Raw genomic sequence first — 24,861 nt, forward strand, 5'->3', positions numbered from 1 at the left:
ACAATATACTGCCCTACTTTGCACAAACAAAGAAACTTCCCTCGTGTGCCAGTCTCCAGAAACCTTCAGAGGAAACCTGTTGGACAACATTTACATCCTGGTATTTCAAGAATCCTCGATGGATGATGATGTTGCAACAATGTGACCTTACGGCGGGTTAAAAGGTGCAGCGTGAAAGTTTAGAGTTTACAGTCGTCTCCACAGGTTTCATCTGAACATGCAGACGTCTTTGCTTCCGAGCGACTGGACTCCATAACAACAGCATTCCAAAGCAATCACTTTAGCTCGCGGTTGCTTAAGCGCGGCTATTTACGGATTAGATTCAGAGCTGGAGGGGCGAGAGGGAAAACTATACACTCCACCTATACACCCACCTTTACCGAGGACATCACATGCCCTGACGCGATGGTACTCTGCACGTTTCACCATCAAACAGGAATAATAAAAGTCACTGCCTATGTTTTCACATTTACTCCCAGAAGAAGAAGAATTATGAGACTATTTTTCTCTGAACTTCTGATTTCATATGTTTAACGCCTGTGTTTTATGCAAGTCCTTTAATATTCTCATGTCATGCTCTTTATATGCATGTGTATCACTTATCTGTTGTGTATATTCACCTAATTATTTTGTAAATGGAAAATAGAAATGCAATCTGTACGGTTTCATAACAACAGGGACAAGATGTTAATCTGCGAGGTCCCTATAGCTAAATAAATGTAATTAAATGTTTTATTATAAGCCGTCTGCAGGCATATACACAGTATATTATTCAGATTGCAGGGTTGTTGCTTTAACAGCTCAATCCCATATTCTTTGAAAGAACAGCATCTCGTAGCGAAGACGAGCACAAACGCCACACATCCACGTTATTCAACGTCCACTTGATGGCATGGAAAATGTTTTGTATGACAACTGCTGACAGCACAGAGCGCAAATCTGGTTCTGGTCGGAGACATTTTATTGCATTACGATGGTCCACTTATGTTAAATCATCTTTTAGTCTGAGCAGAATTGACACTTGCTGACTACAATTCAATGACATCAAAGATTAAACTCTAAGACGTCCTTTAAACATGTTTAACTTAATAACATCCACTTCCACAGTCGTTTCATGTCCGTGTGTGATACGTTGAGGCCATTGCTGAGGAGCAACATTTCTGCCACAGCCGTTCCCCCCCCCCACCTCCCCACAAGAAATGTTTAAAAAACATTCCAGGCTTATCAGATTAAGCATGACACCTTTCATCTGACAACATCATGTGACTGGCACCATGTAGTGTTTGCACTGCAGGACAGGCGCACATGTTTAGACACAGACTGAGTTACAAGCCAGTGACCCACAATGCACCTCACCTGAGAGCACATGCAGAGGACAGAATGATGCACATCGTCTGAACAGGTGGTTCTCATATGCTGCTGTTTTAGGATTTCATAATCAAAGAACAGGAACTTCAACTGAGTGCAGCCATGTGATGCATCGGCCTGCTTGTGGAGAAAATGACTCAACTGGCCGGTTACAATACTGTCAAGACGCCAGGCTTACGTCATTACCTGATGCGAGACGCTGCTGACGCCCTTCTGTCTCTCAGTGAATTAAGCTTTTTCTTCGGGTTGATCCTCACAAGATTCTCCCATGCTTATTTTCATAGAACCCTCCGAGCTCATGTTCATAAGAGTCAGTTCTTTGTTCAACACTTAGATGACTTTAATAAATCTAATATGGGTGATTCCTGGATAGTAAAAAAAAAATGTTTTTCCAATTCAGCGATGAGCTGGAGGCACATGCTACACTGACAGCAGTGATACAGTGATACAATGATTCTTCTCAGAGAAGAGGTGAAATTGTTGATCCCTGCGAGGAAGTCAGGTCGCAAATGCAGGAAAAAGTCACATTGAGTGAGGTAATAATATACAAATAAAAAGCCTCACATGAAATAGCAGCAACAAAACAAAACAACCAGATAACTACAGCACAGTAGTGAACAGTTATACTCATATAATCTAGCATTTAATCTGCAAGAAAGCACGAGCAAACTGTATTTCCCCACATTTCGTTACGAGCTGTTTTATAACTGGAGAGGCTGGTTGAACCACTCGACACGTCGTGGATCTTCACTGATGGAACGGCCTCGGCGGAGGTCTGTACCCTCTGAAGGCCCTTCTAGCTTTATATGTTGTATTTTCTTTTTAAATAATCTTATTTAATATGCAATTATGAACTCACAACAGTTGAACTCATCTGAACTCCACCCATCTTTGTAAAACAGAAATACTGAGTTCATTTCCTTCAGCTGGCTGAAACACTGAATCTACTTCATGAGACAAACTATCTTTAAAATTGTACAAAAACACAACAGAATCTTAGTGATATTAATGTAAAACAACACCTGAATTACTAGCAGTAACAGACAAACTGCATAATCAAGTTTAATAACCGTCTCCTGACCCTTAATGATGTTCAGAGACCGACTCTCTCTGCATTACGGAAGTCTTGTCAAAAGTCCCAACATGTCGTCCAGATCTTAGAAAGCCAAACAACAGAAGTAAACTCTCGGCAGCACCGGTACAGGAAGTCCAGTGTTCCTTTATAAACAAAGGCTTGCTCAGACTTGTCAGGAAAGATCCAGGATTGACTTTGTTTTTCCTCGTCGTGGGAGAAAACGCTAAGGCTAGCACCTTGGAGCAATCAGCCAAAGAGTGTGTTGTGCATCAGCACCTTTGACAAGCCGAGGGAGTCGGGAAGACGTGTGAAGGCACGGCGAGTCGGAGGCCATCATTTATCTATTAGTGATCTGTTGATGGATCGCCTCGTTAACGATGATTCAATTGATCTCCTTCATATGGTAATGCAAAGAGCCGCTGATGAATCAATCTGCGGGAAATTGAGTCACCACACTAACTCAATGTCTAGAAGACGTGGAGCACCAGGTGGGAACAAAGGGAAGCATTCGATGTACAGTTTCACTTCCTAAAACGTCTCTCGACATCAGTGCTTTCAAAGCACCATGAGCTCACAGTTGCTCATGGGTCACACAAAGCCTTTAAATACATTTTTATCTTTGATAAAAAAAAAAAAAAAACACAGCACAGTACAACTTCTGAGATACATCGAGGAGCCGTGCAGCTTCTTCTCAATGCAGATAGATATATCTTTCCGTCAAGCTGCTGCATTATCCACCAGCATGACAGCCCAGAGCGTCCCCTGAATTACTCCTCAACTCTGATGAATGACTTTCCTTACAGAGCGTTACATTCAACAGCAACTTGGAAAGTATTGAACATCTGTTTTATTAAAAAAAGAAACGTGTAAATAATGAAATGTTCCCTTCAGGCTTAAGTTACACACCTACACTTAAGTCCACGCAGACACTTATTCATGTAATTACATGGTGTTAAAAGTTAGACTACACTGTTGCCCAGGTAACAAAGACACTTTTATGTGCAGCAGATGATTTGTGAGCCTTTAGCTACATCTGAGAACTTCCTGGGAGGCCGACGTCTGAGAAAAAGCAAGAACCATCCTCATGAATGGATTAAAAGATGCTGATGGAGGTGAAAGATGGAGGTGTGTTTGAGGTTATAAACTGCACCTGTCTGAATGCGACTGAAGTGTCGAGTTGTCCCCACTGAGTTTAAAACCATCCGTCGGTTCACATTCACATTATGAATGTCTCCAGTTCGCCTTGGGTTAGAAACATTTATAAAACTCTATTTAGGATGCAGTCATGCAAACTTCTCAGAAGTCTGAGTCATTTGGTAAACGCATGAATGAAGTCACATTTTTACAGAGAAGTCTCACAGATGACAGTCTCCCACTCAGTTTACCATTTATATAAATACATTTTTAAAAGTGGAAGACTAAGCGTCTGACATCAGGACATAAACTATTTTATCTACATTTCCTCTCCCGTCGACACAATGTTCTAATCTTCTATGATTTATGCGTCAGCTTTCCACAATCCTGCTGTCAGTCTGTTTATTGTAATCAAGAGTGGACACAGTAAAGTCACACAAAGCCCGAGCACAAGTAGCTTCTGCATGTACGAGAAGAAGCAATAAAACATGACTGCCTGCTAAAACCCTAAAAAACGGTGAAACTTGACTGTAGCGTTCCCCACGGACTGCAGACAAGCTTTAAGCCTTCAGGCAACAATGCAGCGGTCGTTTCCTGTGAGGGCTTCCTGCTCAGAGGCTCGCCACTTTCATGGCAGCACACGGTCCAGGCATTCAACCCTGTGAAACTGAACAGGTCACCCCCGCCACGCTGAGTCACCCGTTACAGGGAGAACAAAAGCACATATTCCAGGATCCCATTGAAATATAACATCCTCCGCTCTACTCTTATAATTACTTCCTTAATGTTCCCATTTCATAGCAGCAGCTTGCCAACAAATATCAAGTGTGATGAGGACCAACGGCCTGTTTTTCAGAAGATCATCCTCTCGATTAATCGTTTGGTCAATAAAAAGGTCAGAAAATAATGAAAAAGGTCAGAAAATAAAAGGTCAGAAAATAATGAAAAAGGTCCATCACACTTTGTAAAAGTCTTGTTTTGACCCAAAGATATTCACTTTAATGTGATATAACACAGAAAAGCAGCAAATATCAATATTTCACAGGCTAAAAACTGTATTTTCTGACATTTTTACATTACAAATGACTCACTAAAAAGGGTTAATAAGTAAATCCCTTCAGTTTAAAACTACATGTAAAGTTAAGAACCCCTGAGCCAAGTGATCTGCCACAAATAAAAAGCAGATCCACGCAGTAAATTAAGCAACAAAGAAGTGTTGGAAACAAAGAGGTGACGGAAGGCTCCCTGTCAGAACGGGTTCTCCAGCATGCCTCCATGTGTGCTTCACCATGTTGGTCTCTCAGGAAATGTTCATCAACATGAAGATGAGTGTGCAGGATGTCTGCAGGCCGCTGAGCTCACTGCTTCATCTCCACTGATTGCACTGAGGGGCTTATCATCAGGATGAATTAAAGTGGGACCAGTTCACAGGGTGCACATGATGAAGGTCTGCAACTGTGTTGTCCATAATAAAACAGGGTGTGCAAACATTACGCAATGTGAATCCTCTGAGTCCACAGAAAACATGGCTGTCAGCCTTCTTATTTATCCTGAGGCTTTAATTAAAAACTATATGAAAAGCATATTTATGGGCCACATATATGACGGGACTAAGGTTAAATGTGTTGAAATAAAAACTAAATACGGTACAAATGGTCATTTAAGCCTCATGTTCGTTCAGCTAGCTTCATATTTTAAATATTTAATGATAAACCCGAGCTAGCTGTCAACACCACAACGACCATACGAACGACTTTCAAAAGAAAACACCAACAATAAGTTACCAAGTTAAGACAGAATTAACCGTCACAATGACAACACAGGTGTTCTGCTGCTTCTCACATTAAACAGCACATGTTGGAACTTGTGAAACGAGCTAAATGAGAGTAGCAGCTAACGCCAGGCCTAACCTGACTCACCTGAGCTCCAGGTGAAACTACATTTCCGCCCCACGTAACGTAACTGCTGCCGAAACATACACAAGAGAAGTTTAGAGAAGAAGTCGTGTCGCACACACACATACGGAGCTACTCACCTCTGAGGGGAGAAATAACCCGAAGTGTGCTATGAAGTTCAGTCCGGTGAGAACTTGAAGTATGTTGGTTGAGTTTCGGGGGGAGGGACCGAGGAGCTGCTTGTAATATACTCCAAGGCAGGGAAGTCTTGACGCCGCTGAAACTTCCCTCTCTCTCTCTCTCTGGCTGTTGGAGGCTTTCTTTCCCTCTCAGAAATGCCACTTCGCACTCTGTCTCTGTCCACTTTGCGATATATTCCCGTGTGCAGAGGCGTGCGGTCCTGCTGCAGTCCGCTGGTGCGCGGCGGGAGTGAGCAATGGTCGCTCGGGCGACTTCGGCACCTGAAATACTGGATTAGAGATGTTTTCAGAGCCGAGATGTCAAACCCCGCCTCTCCAACAGTGTATTTACTGCAGTCTGCCATGCTACTGTACACCACTGCCACAGCCACAGCGCACACACTCACAGAGCGCCAACTCTGCTGGCAGCCTCGTTAATGTTGCTTTATGGTGCAGAGGTTTGCAGCCCAACACAATGCGCACTTAGTTTACAACTCTCCAACTGCATCACATGCATGCTTGAAAATCTGTTTTAAAAGTAGATTGTCTTCAAAAGAAATGCATTTTGGATGTTGTGCATTTTGTGTTGCTGTCGGCAGGGATGCAAAAATGCCTCACAGCCAGCAATAACAATATCTGCGTGCTTATTATTCGCAAGTGTGTAAGTGTAAAGTGTGCATTGCAGCAGTGTGGTTGCACTGTTTATCCTGCCACACCAACACATGGCAGTTTCACTGCTTGTATAATCCTGAGGTGACACATCACCATAAAAGACAGGAAGCTGATGTTTAAATATTTCAAATATTTGAACAAACTAAGGAAATATTGTGTTGAAATAAAAACGGAATACAAGCTTCACATTTTTGTTACATGTTTTACTTTTACTATTGTTTTACAACTAACTGCATCACATACGTACAAGAAAATATGTTTAAAAGTAGCTGCAAAATCCCTCAAAGTGCATTTGGATATTGTTCTTTCTTTGGTTGTGCCAGCAATAATATCTGCTTGCATATATTTGCAAATATATTAGCATTGCAGCAGAGTGTTGGGCAATGATTAGACATGCTTTTAGGGGTGTTAAACATTTACCTGCCTGCTTATACCTCAACAATGTGAAGACAATAACACTGATGATTGTGAACAACTGGGAGCGGAGGAAAGTGATGTAAGACTCTTGTTACCCAAACACCATCTGCCTTAATCCTGTTATATAAAGAAAGCAATGAGAGAGAAAGATGTGCAATTAAAGCTTTTCTCCCCTTCCTGGGACGACTGAGTGTAATAGCCCCGATCATGTTTCATGGCTCAAGGCAAGCTGACCACGTTTTTATTTGAAAAGATTATATTAATTAAAGTAAGTATTTTGGATTGCCTCCACAAGAGGGCATATTGCATATATAATTATGAGGCCATAAACTATATCTTTTTTCCAAAAACATTATTTTAACTTATGCAATGACTCTGGTTATAAATGAGAAATACAGCCGCCTGTGGGAGTCCAACACAATTCTAATATAGCCGACACCCTCGATGAATCACTTACGATCAGTGTCCACAATGTGGAATGTTAGGGAAGTTCTATCATACTAGTAGATAATATCATGAGAGAAATAGTTTCCTGTTGTTGCCCAGTTATAACTCATTTAATTGTATTATAATAACTTGTCATCAATAACTCAAATCATAGTGGAACCAGGCTGTGTGTCCAACGAGCTTTGTGTTAAAGTGACATTTCTCTGCGTTCAAAAATAAATCAGCACAGTCGCTCATTAAGGTGGAGGAAACTGCAGTGATGGAGTGTGTGAGGGGTCGCACTGTATCAGCGTGGTCCAGCCTTTCCCCAGGAAGTACTTGAAAGGGCTCATTGAGGAGACAATACCATTTCCCTCTCTGCACTTTTCCTCCAGGGACATATAATGCTGAAATCAAAAAAAAAAAGTTCAAGAGTGTGGTAATAATCAATTTGAGTGATGTGAGTTTTAAAGTATGCAATTTACCTTGTAACCCCACATTGTAATAAAACATAACCCGGCCAGCCTTGAGGCGCTCAGGAGAGTTGATGTTAAATAACAAAGGAAAGTGTTTATCAGTGCAGAGAAGATTCACTTTATGATGTTGGACATTCCCACCCTGGCTGGAGGCTTTGAAGCTCTGCCAATGAATATCTTACCCTCCCTATAAATTATGGATCAGACGGCTCAAACAGATCAGGTCTTTAACAAGTTCCACAAATGTAAAGTTTCCTTTTCTAAACTCGGACATCTCACAGCCTCTGAATCTGACAGTTTTTTGCCCTGTCAGCATTACTGCTTGCACAACTCTGAGCCAAAAGTCTAAAACTGAGTGTATGACACATCATCGCCCGGCTGGCAAGCACTGGACGACTTCTGCAGAATAGTGGCTCATTGGTTTTTGGATGTGATTTATTCATGTTTGCCCCTTGATATGTCTACTTGTGCTCACTACTTTTCTTCTATTGCCAACTTTAAGGAGTATTTCATTTAGATTGTCTGTACAATTACAACAATTTGATCGATTTGATCGTATTTTTGTACTCAAAAGAGGCAAAAGAAAAGCTGTTTTCAGTCTCTAAAGTGTGGAGATGTGCTGCTTTTCTCTGTTTGATATCATATTAAAGTGCATATCTTCACTTCTGGGTTTAGATTAATCGATTAATCTAGAAGATAATCTTTAGTTGCCGCCCTAATTATCTGTATAACTTACTGAATGTGTGTTGTTGTCAAACTCAAATCTAACAGCCCAGCAAACCAGTCATCCTACACAAGTCCGACGCTGCAGTGAAGGGCATTTTAATTTAAGATTAATTAGCGAGACTTTGTCAGCTCTGCAAGGAGACCGTGCACGCAGTAAACGTCCCGCTGAGAGCTGCTGCCATCGCTCTGACTTCTCACCTTCAGAGCCTCAGAGAACAGCAAGAGATCTGCAGAAACAAACGACGAACCTGCTTCCTCTTATTATCATTTCAAATCAACAGCGTTAGCACAAAACAACTTTGAGGACTGAAGTTTACTTTGAATGTGTTTGTCTCTCCCTCCGCAGCCTCCAGGCTGTCGATGTGTGTTTGACTGCTCCATGGATTCATTGATGATCTCGATTGGGTCACTGAGCAGCTAAATTCCATTTCACCCCAAATGTGCTGTGCCAGTTGAAGTGGGATATTTTTAGCACTGTTGTCTGGCTTTTCAATCCATACTTACTGTACTCAAAGGGAAAGTGGGGCAACAGCAGTATATCTTTGTGTAAAGCCTGTGCATTCAGGGTGGTCACATTTAGACCCGAGCACAAGATGAAGCAGGTTAAGAAAGTGATCTGATTAATCACAAAGAGTCCTTCAACACTCCCTGACGGGGCTGCATGTAGTGAGTCAATGTGAATAAATAAAGCTGCAGCTTCTTGGTGCTGCTGCTCTCATCTGTAACTGCAACATTTAAGGATCTAATTAAAATGTAAACTTAATCTGCTCCTGTCTCAGCCTGGGTAATAATGCATGCCCTAGTTTGTGTGCTTGTTTGTGTACACGCACACGCAAACCTGGTATCATGGGAAATGCAAATAATTCAAATGGAACAGCTTGTACTAATGAAAAGTAATACGAGGACACACGGTTGTGCTGACCATGCAAGTAAACGCAAACAAATATGAGACATTTGTGGAGAATACATTTGTGGAAGCTGAGGAGCAACTTTCACAAATGCCCTTTTTTCACTTTCTGTAAAAACTGTGGAAAGACTGAACAAAGCAACGCTTGTAGTGTTTTCTGTGCACACCATTTGTTGCGTTGCTATTGAATTACTACTAATGAGGAAGCACAAAGTGGTGAATGCCCTGTTGTTACGTAAGAGATGAGACGTGCTCCCACGCCACTATGGAGGGCGACGCCTCGGAGGCAACTGCGAATATATTTAACGGGTGATGATGAGTTTTATGGAACGAAACCTGCAGCTCACGTTCCTCGAGAACAAAGTCGCAGCTCTTAGTGAGCACTGTTTGTTCTGTGTTGGGACATCTGCAAAGTGGAATTTCAAAAACAAGGGCCTGCAGAAAACATAGTTGACAGAATCAGAGTAGTGTGCTTCTGGTATATTATTCACTGGAAAGATCTTTGTGTGTGATCATGATCATTTAGTATGACCACACACACACAGCAGGATCTCAAGAGGAAAGACTTCTGTGTGCATTTATTTCACTTTCTATTTATTTGTACTCACTTCTTCTTCCTCTCTAACTCCTGAGCTAGACTGTGCTCATTGTTTTACTGCAGAAAAGTGGATGACATAAGCATCATTTTTTGGCAATTGACCATGTTACATTAATTCTGGAGAGCAGCCAAAGGGGTGACTGTGATATATTTCACTGCTGTGTTTGCCGTATCCGAGGTAGCTGCAGCGCACAGGCTAAGCATGCTATTGCCTCAGTGGCCGTCTGTTATGCAAAGTATTACCCTTCATTGACTAAGATAAGACACATTAATTATTCTCTCCTTGGCAACATCGTCAAAAATGAGCCATGTCGTCTCCATCGTCACAATAAGGACATTTAAAGCTGTGTTCTGCTCTTTCCCAGCTATAAGAGACGAGAAGAGAGTTGCATGGTTTGTCTCCTGGAGGTCTCAGTGCGACAGTTTGTGTAGTTGAGTTTGCAAGGTAATAATTCGTCACTGACCATTAAGAGAGGAGGTTAACAAATATTGACCAGTCAGGAATATAGATGAGCCCCTGAGGTGAAAGTCAGCGGCTGGATTACTGCGAGAGAACTCCGCTCTAATTGGTCTCAAGGGCTTTTGCAAGTCAACAGCAACACAGTCTTGAATGTGCATTTGTCCAAACAGGCTAATTACCAGCCTGGCTGTGTCCATCCTTCCATAAAGTGGTTTCTACAGAGGGGACTCTGTGTGTACTTAACCTCTCTGCACTTGATGAAAATGAGTGCACATTGCTCGACAATCATGTTGCTTATTTATCCGCACCAAGAGATCGCTCCTTCCCGACAAATGTACACACGGAAACAAGCACACGCATCTCTTTAAGGATAAACGTTCGCAGGCATCCACCCAGCTGACACTTGATGGAGTGAAACATAGATCAACCCGTTGCGTCATTTCAGGAGAGGAATGTGTGCACCGACACCGTTCACCTCACCTCATGTGCAACCCAACACCCCCACACTGACCCCAGGGATGCTTTATCTTCACTTAATATTTTTAGATATCCCATTGGGCTTTGCACTTTCCTGTGAGCACCTGCTGCACACATCTATCAGGCTGGACAGATCCACATAAACCACTTTGTCAGATGACAAAGACATGAACTGAACTGTTGACGCAGCATTAGCTGTGGGAGGTCACTTTAACACATTATTACAAGGCTAATCCCAGATTTACAACGTGTCTGGTGGAAGATTTGAGCATAAACTCTACACGAAATCTAACTGAGGACTCAGAACCATATGTTTAGTCCTCAGTGCACTTTTGTTTTCTAACCCGACCCGTGCATACTCACAGAGGAGCTTCTGGGATATTGGCCGGTCAACCTTTTAGCAGTCGTCTGTGTCAGCAGCAGGCTGCACACGGAGGCTCGGTGCTGTGTGTGCAGATGGAAACCCGAGGGACTTTAGCTTAAAACATGACAGTGAATGCAATAGCAGTCCATTGTCAACTGCTGATAAAGATGCTGAAGGCCAGCTGCTCAGGTACACACAGAGTACAACACATCAGAGGTGTGGACGTGAGTCACGTGACCTGGACAGTGAGGCTCCGGTCACAAACACTGGCAATGACTTCACTTCAACCTCTTGACTTGAATAAACTTGATACCCTCCCCCCAAGCCCAGAGAATAAAAAGGATGTTATTTAAAAATAAAAATAAAGATTCCTATCAGGTGTTGGTGTGCAGTTTGTTCCTTCCTAAAAGCACTTTATTAAAGGACTGCCCTGCATCGGAGCTGACCGAGGCTCCGCCATGCATCGCCTCACTTTCCCTGATGCTCTTATCCACACAGGAGGACTGAGCGTGACACGTTTCGTCTCTCATCGACGCTACAAGTCTGCAACTCCAGCCTTTCAGTCTGGGACAGTCCGTCCAAGCAGAACAAACCGGGACCACAGTTTACAATCCTGTGCCTGCTGTGCCATCACATGCCAAAGCAAACACGCCTGAGGGGGAAACTGGTTGCAGTTAGAGACTGATAATCGAATAGTCTGGCTCCCCCACGCTGCACTCTCTGCCAATCATATTTCCGTTGCTGCATTTTGATAATGGCTCCAATCAAAGTTCAAAGAGAGTTCATGCCTTCGCCTGCCCTTGATAAACACAGCTCAATATTTACTGTGGTGCTTGGCAGAGCTTCTGGATGCTGGTTAGTGTGCTACACACAGCGTTCTCCTGGAGCGGCTGGAGAGAGGAATTCAAAAAGGGAGCGGCACATTCCAAAGGGTCTCCGACAGAGGCCAGGAATGCTGATGCTGGACTTAAGCTTGGCGGAGGGGAATCTGAGAGGCATTTACTAATTCATTTTTTAGAGAAAGAGAGGAAGTCAATAACTTTTAACATAATTAAAATACATCCCTTCTTCAAGATGGTCAAACCTGGACAAGCATTTCCCCTGCTCACGGTGAACATGAGGACGTGTGAGCGAGCAGCAGCTGCTTTTTTTAACTAAATGTGCTTTTAATACTTGTGAAATACACACAGCTGCTTTGTCAAGGAATAAAGAGATTTATGAGAGAACGTGGGAAACACTAAAACTACTGTATTTATGAATATTCTTTAACCAAATGACACATTTAGGCTATTCTATGTGATGTAATAAATACTGTTATACTTCTTCACCTCCATCACTGAGTTCTCCTGGAACAGTTCCCCCTCACACGTTGAAACCTACGCTCTAAGAGGAGAAAGCTCTTTACATCACATGTGAAACAAGTGGATTCGCTCTTTTCTAACCTTGGACTCACGTGGTCAGTGATTACACAGGAAGAGTGTGATAACGTAAAGGAACAAGTCAAAGTGAAATATTGAACCTTCCTCCACTGCCTCAGGTTATTAAATCATCACGGATTGTCATAAATGACAGTTTAAGAGACACGTTAGGATTATAAATGGCTTTTATATTTCTACTGCATAAGTAAGTGCATACAGTTAATATGACACAAGTTCTCAAAACTTGAAATTCAATAGATTTTCCTGACTAACAGTTAACTCACTGTGTTCCGTCTGTGCAGCTCTTATGAAACCTGCTGGGAACTTTCAATCAGTCATGTCTGTTTTCCTAAGCCTGTTATGTCTGTGATGAATTCCTAAGTGCTGTAGTAATAAACAGACAGGCCGATAAGAAGTGGGCACAGCTCATCAAGCAGCTCTTCCATCAATCCCACTCCTCCGAGCGGGCACAGCCTAAAAAGGGGAGCGACACATCCGTCAAGCCCCTCGCGTCACTGACGCACATTTGATTTGTCAGGCGGTGTAACCTTGAGGGGTGTAACCGTGTCTCACATGTATCTTCTCCCTCACACGATGTCATAAGTGATGGCTTTGCATACGACTATAACACACAGGCGCGGCATCATTCACTCAAGTGATCCTTCAGTGTAGCTCACACCAACTCACTGTGAAATTATTACCTGGGGCCATGGTGTGGAATATGTTACCGTCCATCCACAGCCTAAAAACACAAGTGAGTGTGGATCAATTCAACAATGTCAGCGGCAGGAAATGAAAATTCAAGCATGGAAATGACTATCATTAGAATTGCATTCTACACAATTTTATTGGAGATAAAACACTCGTATGCACACTAATATACAATAACACTCTTTTATTCCAGTAGTGTCTCTGCCTACTGCACAGGACCATTCATTTATTTTGGAGAGCAGTGCAATAGTGAACATCCCTGGAAAACCCCGGAATGCTGCAATCCTGGTAACTTGACTCTTCCTCTCACCCTGACTGCAACATCCCTCTGCCCCCCGTGACCTCTGGTGCAGCCACTAAGTAGACAGCATCTCTGTGCGACCTCATTGTGGGTTCAAAGGTCGTCTGACTCAGGGATGAGCACAGGCTCAAGGGAAGCAGCGTGGAGGGGGAGTGGATCGCCTGACGACACCCACCCCAGAGCAGATCTGTTGAAGGAGGGTCGGTCTTCTCCGTCCCCCTGCAGCTCGGGGGAAATCGGGGAGGGTCTCCACCTGCAGGAACTTGATGGCCGCAGGTCGGGCTGCCTTGCCGGAGCCACCGAACGGAGTCGCCACCCTGGAGGGGACGGAGCGACAGCGTCTTAACAGCAGTCGTCATGTGCTAATGAGAGCGACTGCAGTGACATTTGAAGAGATCCAACTAATTAGAGCAAAGACTTTGACCAGAGGACATGAGGTGAGAAGCACACTCCGTACATCGAGTTAGATGAAGGCCACTACTTGTTTTGCTCACTCGGCATTTGTGTGCATGATAAATTAAAGCGGTGTCAGTATTTGAATAACTCCTCTAGCGAATAAAAAGTAGAATTTATAAACAATAAAACACACATTTAATCAACACTGAAAACATTAAGTTCAATTACGTTTCCAGGGAAACGTGTTGTAAACACATGGTTAATGTTGTAAACTCATCAAAGATCACGGTTTAGCTTAAAGTAAGTACGTTTCTAAGATACGGACGGACATTTAAATAAGTCATGTGTTTGTTTGACCAGCAGGGGTTCCTCCATCCGGAGAGGCAACCCCTTTAAACCTACACAAGTCACTACACACTGGCACACCTGTAACTGTCATACATACAGTTACAGGTGCATGGGTTAGGGTTAACATCCGTCCAGGCAATCCGCTAAATACTGCCACATTTTGCAATTGCAACTATAAACCCTCTTAAACCTATAAAAGGCACTACACTGTCCAGCTGTAAGGTCACCTGTTGAAACTCTTGAACCCGGGGAGGTCCGGTCGGGGCTCCGGCTCAGACATCAGAGTGTTGAGAGTGAGAGCCAGAGCCGGGTCACTGATGATGGCCTGCTCCCAGGGGGAGTGGTAGGACTTAGGGAGAGAAGTACTGTTGAACTTCTCTGGAGGGATGTCTTTCAGAGGAGCTCCGTACCCTGCAGGGTTTACCACACACACACACACACACACACACACACACACACACACACACACACACACACACACACACACACACACACACACACAATGTGATGTAACAACACGTGTTAGACTTCTGATCATACAATAAGATGTTAGTAGAGATAATAATAATATTCTTTACATCTATAGATAACAGATACAAAAGATTCTGATAATACAATCATATGTATATGCAATATTTTATTATTAACTCGTTAATATCCGTCTGCTTAAATGACATTGCAGATTCCAGTTTTTCCTTCAGCCCTTTATTCCTTGTTAAAGTTCACAACCAAGTCATTTAGGGGCTCTCTGTGTGTGTGTGTGTGTGTGTGTGTGTGTGTGTGTGTGTGTGTGTGTGTGTGTGTGTGTGTGTGTGTGTGTGTGTGTGTGTGTGCCTCCCCGCGTGGTTTGCTGTGTTGATGGGAGAGGCCTATCCAAAGCACTATCCTTCAAGCCCAGCGCTACACTCAGGGGGGCTTTGCTAGCTGAGGCATTACATAACGCGGGCGTCGTGTCACGTCCTAACCTCTCACAATGAACAATCCCCCTTCCTGAGTTTATGTTCGGCCCCGAGGAGGAAGCAGGAGAGACCAAACAGACCTGTGGGGAGGTTTACAGATTCAAGGGGGAATCTATTACAAAACTGTATGTTTGGAATATTGTTCCTGTGGTTGGACGTTCGGCTGAGTGGGAAAGGACTTCCACACACACTGTGTACTCTGGAGATGAAAAGCTCAAGAGAGAAAGTTTTTGTTCTAGCTTTGTGTGTGTGTGTGGCAGCATTGTGACAAATGTTCCTATAACTGAAGATACATTTGATATTACTTTTGCTTTGATTTGCAAATGGCACAAAACAATTCAACAGCACACAAGAGAGTCTGTTGAGAAGGTTCTAGCAGCGATGCCTCCTGTGATACATGATCATATGAGGTTTGTTAGCATGTTCTCTGCCAATCCTTGTCTTGGTTAGGCTCTTTTAGAATGTAAAGTGTATCACTGTAGCCTGGTAAAGACATTCTGCATTCGGGGCATGGAACATGCACCCCTGGGTGGATGCTATTTTGAGACTTCTTACCATTTGATACCTAATGCTTTCTGACCTGATTTCTGCTACAGCTGGACTGGCTTCATTGAGATTGAACGTTGGTGTCCGGTCCTGAGCTCCAGAAATAACAGCCCACCCCTGCGCAGACTTCTCATCCCTAAATCAGTATCGGTTTTGTGTCAACTGGGCAGAATCGAGACATGAGGGAGGATGTGAGTGCAAACCCTGATGTTATCAGCGGCACGAGAGGCACACAGGAAACACTTCCCGTGGGCAAAACGCAACAAGTTTTTAAAGAGATGGTCAAAGCTGATTGTAACGAGGAGGTGGAGAGAGAGAAATAACGTAGAGGAGCACATCTGAAACAAAAGGAGTGGGATGAAGATGGACAGGAGACAGAAGAAAATGTTTCCCTACGCGAGTACACACAACGAAGAACAGTTGAATCCTTATCAAAGCAGCACAGCACATTCAGTGTAGAGCAGATCCAGCAGGAGCAGCAGTATCTCTCCTGTACTGTACGTTCAGTACAGAAAAACCAAACACGTTAATGAAGCCAAAACTTTGCATGACACGCCAGAGACGAGCGGAGATAAGATACTACATGGAAAGCAATTCCTGGTGTCGTGTTGTGCACAAACAGAGACAAAGGGAGGTGACGGGTCAGCTTCAGCTGCAGTATCTGACTGCTGCAATTGGTTTTGTGTCTTTGGGTTGCATCGTTACGTACCCGGGGCGATGCTGTCTGGATTTGGCTCGGATGGCACAGCAGGAGACTGGTCGACATCCACGTTGTTCTCGCCGTTGAGGCCGTCCGCGGCACATCCATTCTCAGCTTGGAGAACCATTCTGTTCTAAAAACAAGAAGAGATGAAAAGTGAAGTTAAGGCAAAACAGACTAATGTTTATTTTACTCACTTTGTCTGAATTCACCAAAAGGGGAAGTTTCATGGTGATACCTAAAGCTTTTAACGTATTCACCTGCCGCGTCTCCTGAAACACAACTGCTGACATTAAAATGTCAATCTTGACCTGGAACAGAATAATCTGGATCTTTTCTGGAGCTTTCGAGCGTCTCCTCAGCAGATGGAGTTCCCCAGACGTCATGAAAAATGTAAATCTTTAGATTTAATTCTCATTGAAGCCACTTTTCAATGCTGCCATCTCTCATGTGAACTCAGAGCAGTAGACAAACCTCCACAGGAGTCCACTTTTCCTCAACGCTACACAAACATTGCGTTGTGTGCCGAAGCTTTCATCCGTCTGAAGGATATTTATGATGATATTTATGATTTACTCCTCGACTTCCTCAGGAAATGTTGACAACTTGAAACAAAATCCCTCCGTTGCCCCGAACAATAAACAAACCAGAGATACGCGAGTTCTTCTCACTTCAAAGATGAGGCGAGAAACTTCCCTGGAGCATGATAATTATTTCATCTGTGGACTTCATGAGGGCGAGGACACAAGGCCACCGCACAACTAGATTAATGTAGGAAGGCTTTAACTAGAGCTGCTAATTAATTACATACAACAAAGAAACTTAGTTTATCTTGATACAGTATTTGTGAGAGCTTTGCTACATGAACTGCTTTGTGTGTGACCAGGTCAGAAGATAAGCACTGCTGGGAAAAGAAAACGCTGACTTGGCACACTGCCCATCCATACACAAAAGGACATTAATAAAGCGACTGTAGAGAAGTCGTAACGGCTCGGTACTGTGCCGGCTCATGTCTGCAGCACGAGTCCAAGAAACACTTCAGGTGCTTAATCTTTCCACAAGCAGGATGTGCAAAGGTTTTCTGAGTGATGGAGAAAACACGCTCTGGTGGTGTGGCGTCACCTCGTCATCAAAGTGGGTTTAATAATCAATCTGCTGCAAATGTATGTGTATTGACAATAACGGACATTTTATGTATTTCTCTAAATATTTGACGGACATTTCTAGATAAAGTGAGTTTTTGTATCACTTTCTATAATGCATTAAAAACATACTTATAATGCGTTATAATCTGCACTGTATAGTTATATTAATAATCATAAATATTCTAGATGCTTTTTTAACAATAATCATAACACATTAAAAAGCAAGTATATTAATACTCACTGACCCAAGGATCATAGTACATTATACATTATTATCTTTTTATAATTCATTATAATCACATTATAATGCATTAAGGCTGTGATTATAATGCATTATATTCAGTTATAATGCTTTATAACTGATTATAATGCATTATAATCACAGTTATAATGCATTATAACTGATTATAATGCATTATATTCAGTTATAATGCATTATAATCACAGAATGCATTATAATCACAGCTTTAATGCATTATAACTGTGATTATAATGCATTATAATCACATAATGCATTATAATCACAGCTTTAATGCATTATAACTGTGATTAATAATCAGTTATAATGCATTATAACTGTGATTATAATGCATTATAATCACAGTTATAATGCATTATAATCAGTTATAATGCATTATAATCACAGCTATAATGCATTAGAACTGTGATTATAATGCATTATATTCAGTTATAATGCATTATAATCACAGCTATAATGCATTAGAACTGGGATTATAATGCATTATAATCACAGTTATAATGCATTATATTCAGTTATAATGCATTATAATCAGTTATAATGCATTATAATCACAGTTATAATGCATTATAACTGTGATTATAATGCATTATATTCAGTTATAATGCATTATATTCAGTTATAATGCATTATAATCAGTTATAATGCATTATATTCAGTTATAATGCATTATATTCAGTTATAATGCATTATAATCAGTTATAATGCATTATAACTGTGATTATAAATGACTCTAAGTGCTCATTGTTTGCTTTCATTAAGTGAAAGATGTTGTTCTTGCATAGATGTTATACATTACTTATATTTAGCTATAGTTATAGCATTATAAGTATGTTAATAATGCTTTTCATACAAAGTGTTTGTGTGAAAGTGTGTTTTTGTCTTCATCCACATTTGTGCTTACGTTGAGCTGATTGTTGTTTTCATTTTGGATGCTCTCAAAAGTGTATTTCTCGGAGCGTCTCTGGCGCATCTTGAAGAGACGGGAGCCGCGGTTGGAGGAGAGAGAAAGCTCCTCCAGCATGATGTCTTTAGGCATGTTCACTTTCCTCCCCAGGTCCATCTCCACATCTGGACACAAGCAGACAAACAGTCTAAAGAGCGTGTGTGTACAATATAGACTTGTAAATTCATCTGATATTTGACAAGACAAATGTATTTTCCTTTCTCCGATACTCCCACCTATCAAACCTCATCGCACACAAATGATATGCACACGAGATAATCCCTGTACATGTATTGCTGACTTGGTACTGCTGCCAATATGATGAATGAGCAATTATCTCGGCTCGTAATCCACTCGTGTCTACGGCTTGTTTTGTGGTTAGCCGCGCCACGTGCTCGCTACTGCATGCTGATCATGGATATCACAGGCCTATATCCAAATGTGAGGCGCGTAATTTGCCAGAATATCCCTCAGCTGTCAGTAGCCTTCAGGCCCTGCCACAGTTGTCCTTGTCCTGAAATAGCGCGTTCAAAGGACAACGACAAAGGGATTAGTTACTTTGGCCCATAAAAGTATTCATTTGCTTATTTATAGTCTGGTTTGTAGAACGGTGGATTGCCAACTGCTGCACTGGCAGAAGAGTGAACATGTCTGAGAATTAAATGTGTAATGCCAGTTATGGTGTTTAATCTGTGCTCGATTAAAAAGAGAATGTGGGAGCAGGATGTGAGGAGGAGGAGAGGAAACAGAAGCACAGAAAGGATGGAACGAGAGAAACCGAGCGGGCCGAGGAATTAGAAAACAAGGAAGTGAAGAGGAAACGACACGGATACCTTCCAGGGCTTCAACCTCCCTGCAGATTGCTGCCGCCTGCATTTTCCTCTCGCTGGTCGTCATGGTGGAGAACTGTGACATGGCTGCCCCTGGGGAGTCGAGGGTGAGAGTCACAGGAGACAAAGCCCATCAGTACAGGCTGTTCAAACATACAAAGAGACACAAAAGCAAGACAACATGGCTGCATGTAGGCCATCGATTGGCCAGCATCGAGCATCGAGCATCCACACCACGCACACACCCGCCTGAGCAGATAGAGTTTATTGGGCCAGTGAAAAGGGCAAAGTTAGCACATCCCTTTAAATAACCTTGGGCTGTTAAACGCCAGGCACATGCTATTCAGACATGGCAACCAGCTGTGTCAGGGGTCTGCGAATCAATATGTTTGAAATTACCCAAGTGGGCTGAAAGGACACAGATAGAGAACATGGTGCTGTCACAGCAAATACGAGACAGGGAGACATAGCACAGCGTTTACACCGAGGTGTCAGGGAACACAAAAGGTCTCTTTCTTAAAGCAAAGCACCACTTCATTTGGAAAGCTTTGGTTTTTAGCTTCATTGAAGTCAACTTCAGTGAACAGTTGTACAACTTTAAAACTGTATATTAAGCAAAAACAAGTGTTGGGATTTATGCTGCTGTTAAACATCACACACATAAAACAATAAGACAGAAAGAGATGCATTAATCAGAAACATAATAAAGTAAGACAACGTAACAGTGACAGGAGGCGAGCTGTGTGACTGACTCAAAGTGTGACAGCACACCTGTTGAGAGGCTTACCTGTCCTGAAGGACCTGCAGGGCGGAGTCTGGACTTGTGTCTGTCTCCTCGGGGTAGGAAGTCGGAAAGGTGAGAGGCGAGAGGGTCAGACTGGGTAGTCGCCCCGTGTGGGTGTTCACGCTCCCCGGCACTGGGGCTTGTGGTGGGAAGGGGGACTGAACGAGTGGGTGGGTGTCAGTTCGACTGTTGTCGTTGGTATTTAGTTCACAAGTGGAGGGGGGACTAAATTTAGAGCGGAGCCACGTCTGCGAGCAGTTAGCCTTCATCTAGCTGTCTGTCTTCCTGCCAGTGTTCGTACACGAAGAGGATCTATACCACCTGAGTTCAAACCAGGACGACATTTTAGCAGGAAAAATTACTTTAAAGAGATTGGAGATTATTTTCCCGTCGATCGATTAGTCGACTTGTCGTCGCAGCTCGACACCCAGGAGTACTTCTGCAGTTCATTAAGCGTGTGTGGGATTTAAAAATAATCAGATTAGGAACAAATGAGTTTAAACTTTACTGTAGCTACAAGTTATAAATAGATAAATGGTGGAAAACGATGTGTTAATGTATAAACTGTTGAAACAAATAGCTAAAAGTAAAGGATGGAAAATGTCTTAAAGTAACAAATGATGGATAAATGTGCTGCACCAAGTGGTGTATCATGAATGCAAAGTTAACCAAACCAACGTTAACATTAATTATATACATTCTAAATAATTGTGCTTCGTCTGTTGCAAAATAAAGATTGTGAATAAAACTTTAAGGTTTGCTTGACTCGCCAGTACAAAGAGCAACAATGTGCAGCAGCAGCTCGGGGTTGGAAGCACTGACGTCGTCTTCATCACGCTGCGGGATTGCAGTGCACAGCGAACAATAAATATGTTCTGTGACATAGCGTGGGAAGATGCCCCCCCTCAGGGCCTGCAGGCCAATCATGTGATACAGGAGGCGCAGAGTCCTAATGGGGTGCGCTCGCTTTATAATCCAGTCCCCTAAATGTAATGTCATTTAATAAAAGAGAGAACTAAAAGGCAGGCAGGGCGAGGTGCAGGACAACAGAAGGTTGGATGTGCATGTGCTTGAAGAAAACTACGCCAGGCACCGGGACACAAAGTGAAACAGTCGCTCCACCATTTAACAGCATTTGAATCCCACACAGTGTTTTCGAAATCTAAATTGGTGGTGGAAATCATTTCTGTTCATCACCTCTCAACGCTGCAGCTACAGTTGGTACCCTCTGTTGTTATGTAACTGGTGGTCACCATGGCAACAAGTCCCCACCCCCTCCCTCCGCTGTATACGCAGCGAGTTCAAGACAACACATCACACACACACACACACACACACACACACACACAAAGCTTACGGGTCGGTACAGCAGGCAACAAATGTCCCGGAGCTAAAGTGTTTCATGCTCGGAATGAAAAGCAAACACACGGAGCAGTTTGTGAAGAAGTGCCATTTGTTTGTATTTATTTTTACTTTATGTGAATTCATATCATAACAGAAATTGATTACTGGTATTGTGTTACGACCACAAGAGGTGCATCGGTGATAAGTCCACTGCGTCGACAGTGAGTCAGGAGAGACGCACAACGCTGCGTGATAAATCTTATTTATGTTTATGAGACATCACATCAGGACATTATGTACACTCTGTGGGAACGAGCTTCTAAAGCAAAAGCCCAAAACAAACTCATTCCATACTGTAAGCAATTCTCAGTGCCAGTAAACCATCATAAACTTCCTTTTATTGTACAATTACGACTATTCAGCATGTCTCAAATCAACGTTTTCTCCCAAAAACAAGCGTGCCAATTTATTCCAGGTGAAAAAAAAAGAGAAGTAGTAGTAACCCTTTCTATGTCTATAAAGCTCTTAAACATACTGATGAGTTATAATCTGCTTCTAGCTCTGTAGAATTATATTATACATAATAATAACACATCATGTTATGACTTCCACTACAATGTACATCCATTAAGGATCATATTAAAAGTGTTTAATTTATATTATTACTTTTTATTTATTATGTCTTGTTCCTTATCCTGTTATATTTTAATTCTTATTTATAATGTATTTTATTTCTTGCTATAATGCATCATAGAAAGAGTTACCAGAAAAGTCTTGTAGACATTTCAGCCTCATCTTCCCAGTTTAATTACATTCACCTGGTAAATGAGTGAATCCATCTCTCTTGCACCACATGCTGAGTTATCGCACTAACCTTTCGCCAAGTTTCAAGCCTCACTTCCAACTAATTGGATTCTGACACTTTAATGATTTGCTGACCTGGAAAACCCCCCCGCAAATGTTCAAGTTCTCAAGTTTTGTGGATCGAAAATCAAACAAAATCAGCAAGTGCACAATGACTGCATGCTAAATACGTACATGCAAACAGAAAACTGAACCAGGATGAACTCTCTAAGATGGGTGGGGGGTGCATTATATCGTTATAATGCATTATATTCAGTTATATAATGCATTATAATCACAGTTATATGCATTATATTCAGTTTATAATGCATTATATTCAGTTATATGCATTTATAATCAGTTATAATGCATTATAACTGTGATTATAATGACTCTAAGTGCTCATTGTTTGCTTTCATTAAGTAAGATGTTGTTCTTGCATAGATGTTATACATTACTTATATTTAGCTATAGTTATAGCATTATAAGTATGTTATAATGCTTTTCATACAAAGTGTTTGTTGAAAGTGTGTTTTTGTCTTCATCCACATTTGTGCTTACGTTGAGCTGATTGTTGTTTTCATTTGGATGCTCTCAAAAGTGTATTTCTCGAAGCGTCTCTGGCGCATCTTGAAGAGACGGAGCCGCGGTTGGAGGAGAGAGAAAGCTCCTCCAGCATGATGTCTTTAGGCATGTTCACTTTCCTCCCAGGTCCATCTCCACATCTGACACAAGCAGACAAACAGTCTAAAAGCGTGTGTGTACAATATAGACTTGTAAATTCATCTGATATTGACAAGACAATGTATTTTCCTTTCTCCGATACTCCCCCTATCAAACCTCATCGCACACAAATGATATGCACACGAGATAATCCCTGTACATGTATTGCTGACTTGGTACTGCTGCCAATATGATGAATGAGCAATTATCTCGGCTCGTAATCCACTCGTGTCTCGGGCTTGTTTTGTGGTTAGCCGCGCCACGTGCTCGCTACTGCATGCTGATCATGGATATCACAGGCCTATATCCAATGTGAGGCGCGTAATTTGCCAGAATATCCCTCAGCTGTCAGTAGCCTTCAGGCCCTGCCACAGTTGTCCTTGTCCTGAAATAGCGCGTTCAAGGACAACGACAAAGGGATTAGTTACTTTGGCCCATAAAAGTATCATTTGCTTATTTATAGTCTGGTTTGTAGAACGGTGGATTGCCAACTGCTGCACTGGCAGAAGAGTGAACATGTCTGAGAATTAAATGTGTAATGCCAGTTATGGTGTTTAATCTGTGCTCGATTAAAAGAGAATGTGGGAGCAGGATGTGAGGAGGAGGAGAGGAAACAGAAGCACAGAAAGGATGGAACGAGAGAAACCGAGCGGTCCGAGGAATTAGAAAACAAGGAAGTGAAGAGGAAACGACACGGATACCTTCCAGGGCTTCAACCTCCCTGCAATTGCTGCCGCCTGCATTTTCCTCTCGCTGGTCGTCATGGTGGAGAACGGTGACATGGCTGCCCCTGGGGAGTCGAGGGTGAGAGTCACAGGAGACAAGCCCATCAGTACAGGCTGTTCAAACATACAAGAGACACAAAAGCAGACAACATGGCTGCATGTAGGCCATCGATTGGCCAGCATCGAGCATCCACACCACGCACACACCCGCCTGAGCAGATAGAGTTTATTGGGCCAGTGAAAAGGGCAAAGTTAGCACATCCTTTAATAACCTTGGGCTGTTAAACGCCAGGCACATGCTATTCAGACATGGCAACCAGCTGTGTCAGGGGTCTGCGAATCAATATGTTTGAAATTACCCAAGTGGGCTGAAAGGACACAGATAGAGAACATGGTGCTGTCACAGCAAATACGAGACAGGGAGACATAGCACAGCGTTTACACCGAGGTGTCAGGGAAACACAAAGGTCTCTTTCTTAAGCAAAGCACCACTTCATTTGGAAAGCTTTGGTTTTTAGCTTCATTGAAGTCAACTTCAGTGAACAGTTGTACAACTTTAAAACTGTATATTAAGCAAAAACAAGTGTTGGGATTATGCTGCTGTTAAACATCACACACATAACAATAAGACAGAAAGAGATGCATTAATCAGAAACATAATAAGTAAGACAACGTACCAGTGACGGTCCTGAGCTCCAGAAATAACAGC

The 24,861-nt window shown here is 42.4% G+C and overlaps 2 protein-coding genes across 3 annotated transcripts in view; both read right to left on the reverse strand.

Moving 5' to 3' along the window:
* Positions 1-5,982, reverse strand: part of usp53a (ubiquitin specific peptidase 53a) — a 30,100-nt gene extending 24,118 nt beyond the window's left edge. Inside the window, exon 1 of one of the 2 annotated variants that reach the window (XM_029455241.1) lies at positions 5,613-5,982. The gene's annotated coding sequence lies outside the window, so the exon portion shown is untranslated. Of the gene's footprint in view, positions 1-5,496; positions 5,515-5,612 lie in introns of those variants that run through there. The other variant, XM_029455242.1, reaches the window with a different exon arrangement.
* A 7,432-nt stretch (positions 5,983-13,414) lies between these two features.
* Positions 13,415-20,829, reverse strand: LOC115023733 (myozenin-2-like). The gene is given in 7 exon segments (XM_029454948.1): positions 13,415-13,848; positions 13,850-13,921; positions 14,576-14,759; positions 16,563-16,686; positions 18,862-19,028; positions 19,737-19,826; positions 20,521-20,829. Coding segments are annotated over 6 exon segments (780 nt in total). The 5' UTR covers positions 19,819-19,826; positions 20,521-20,829; the 3' UTR covers positions 13,415-13,697.
* Between the last annotated feature and the right edge of the window lie 4,032 nt (positions 20,830-24,861).

This window comes from Cottoperca gobio, chromosome 18, assembly GCF_900634415.1.
Source record: "Cottoperca gobio chromosome 18, fCotGob3.1, whole genome shotgun sequence".
In the NCBI taxonomy this organism is placed as follows: domain Eukaryota; kingdom Metazoa; phylum Chordata; class Actinopteri; order Perciformes; family Bovichtidae; genus Cottoperca; species Cottoperca gobio.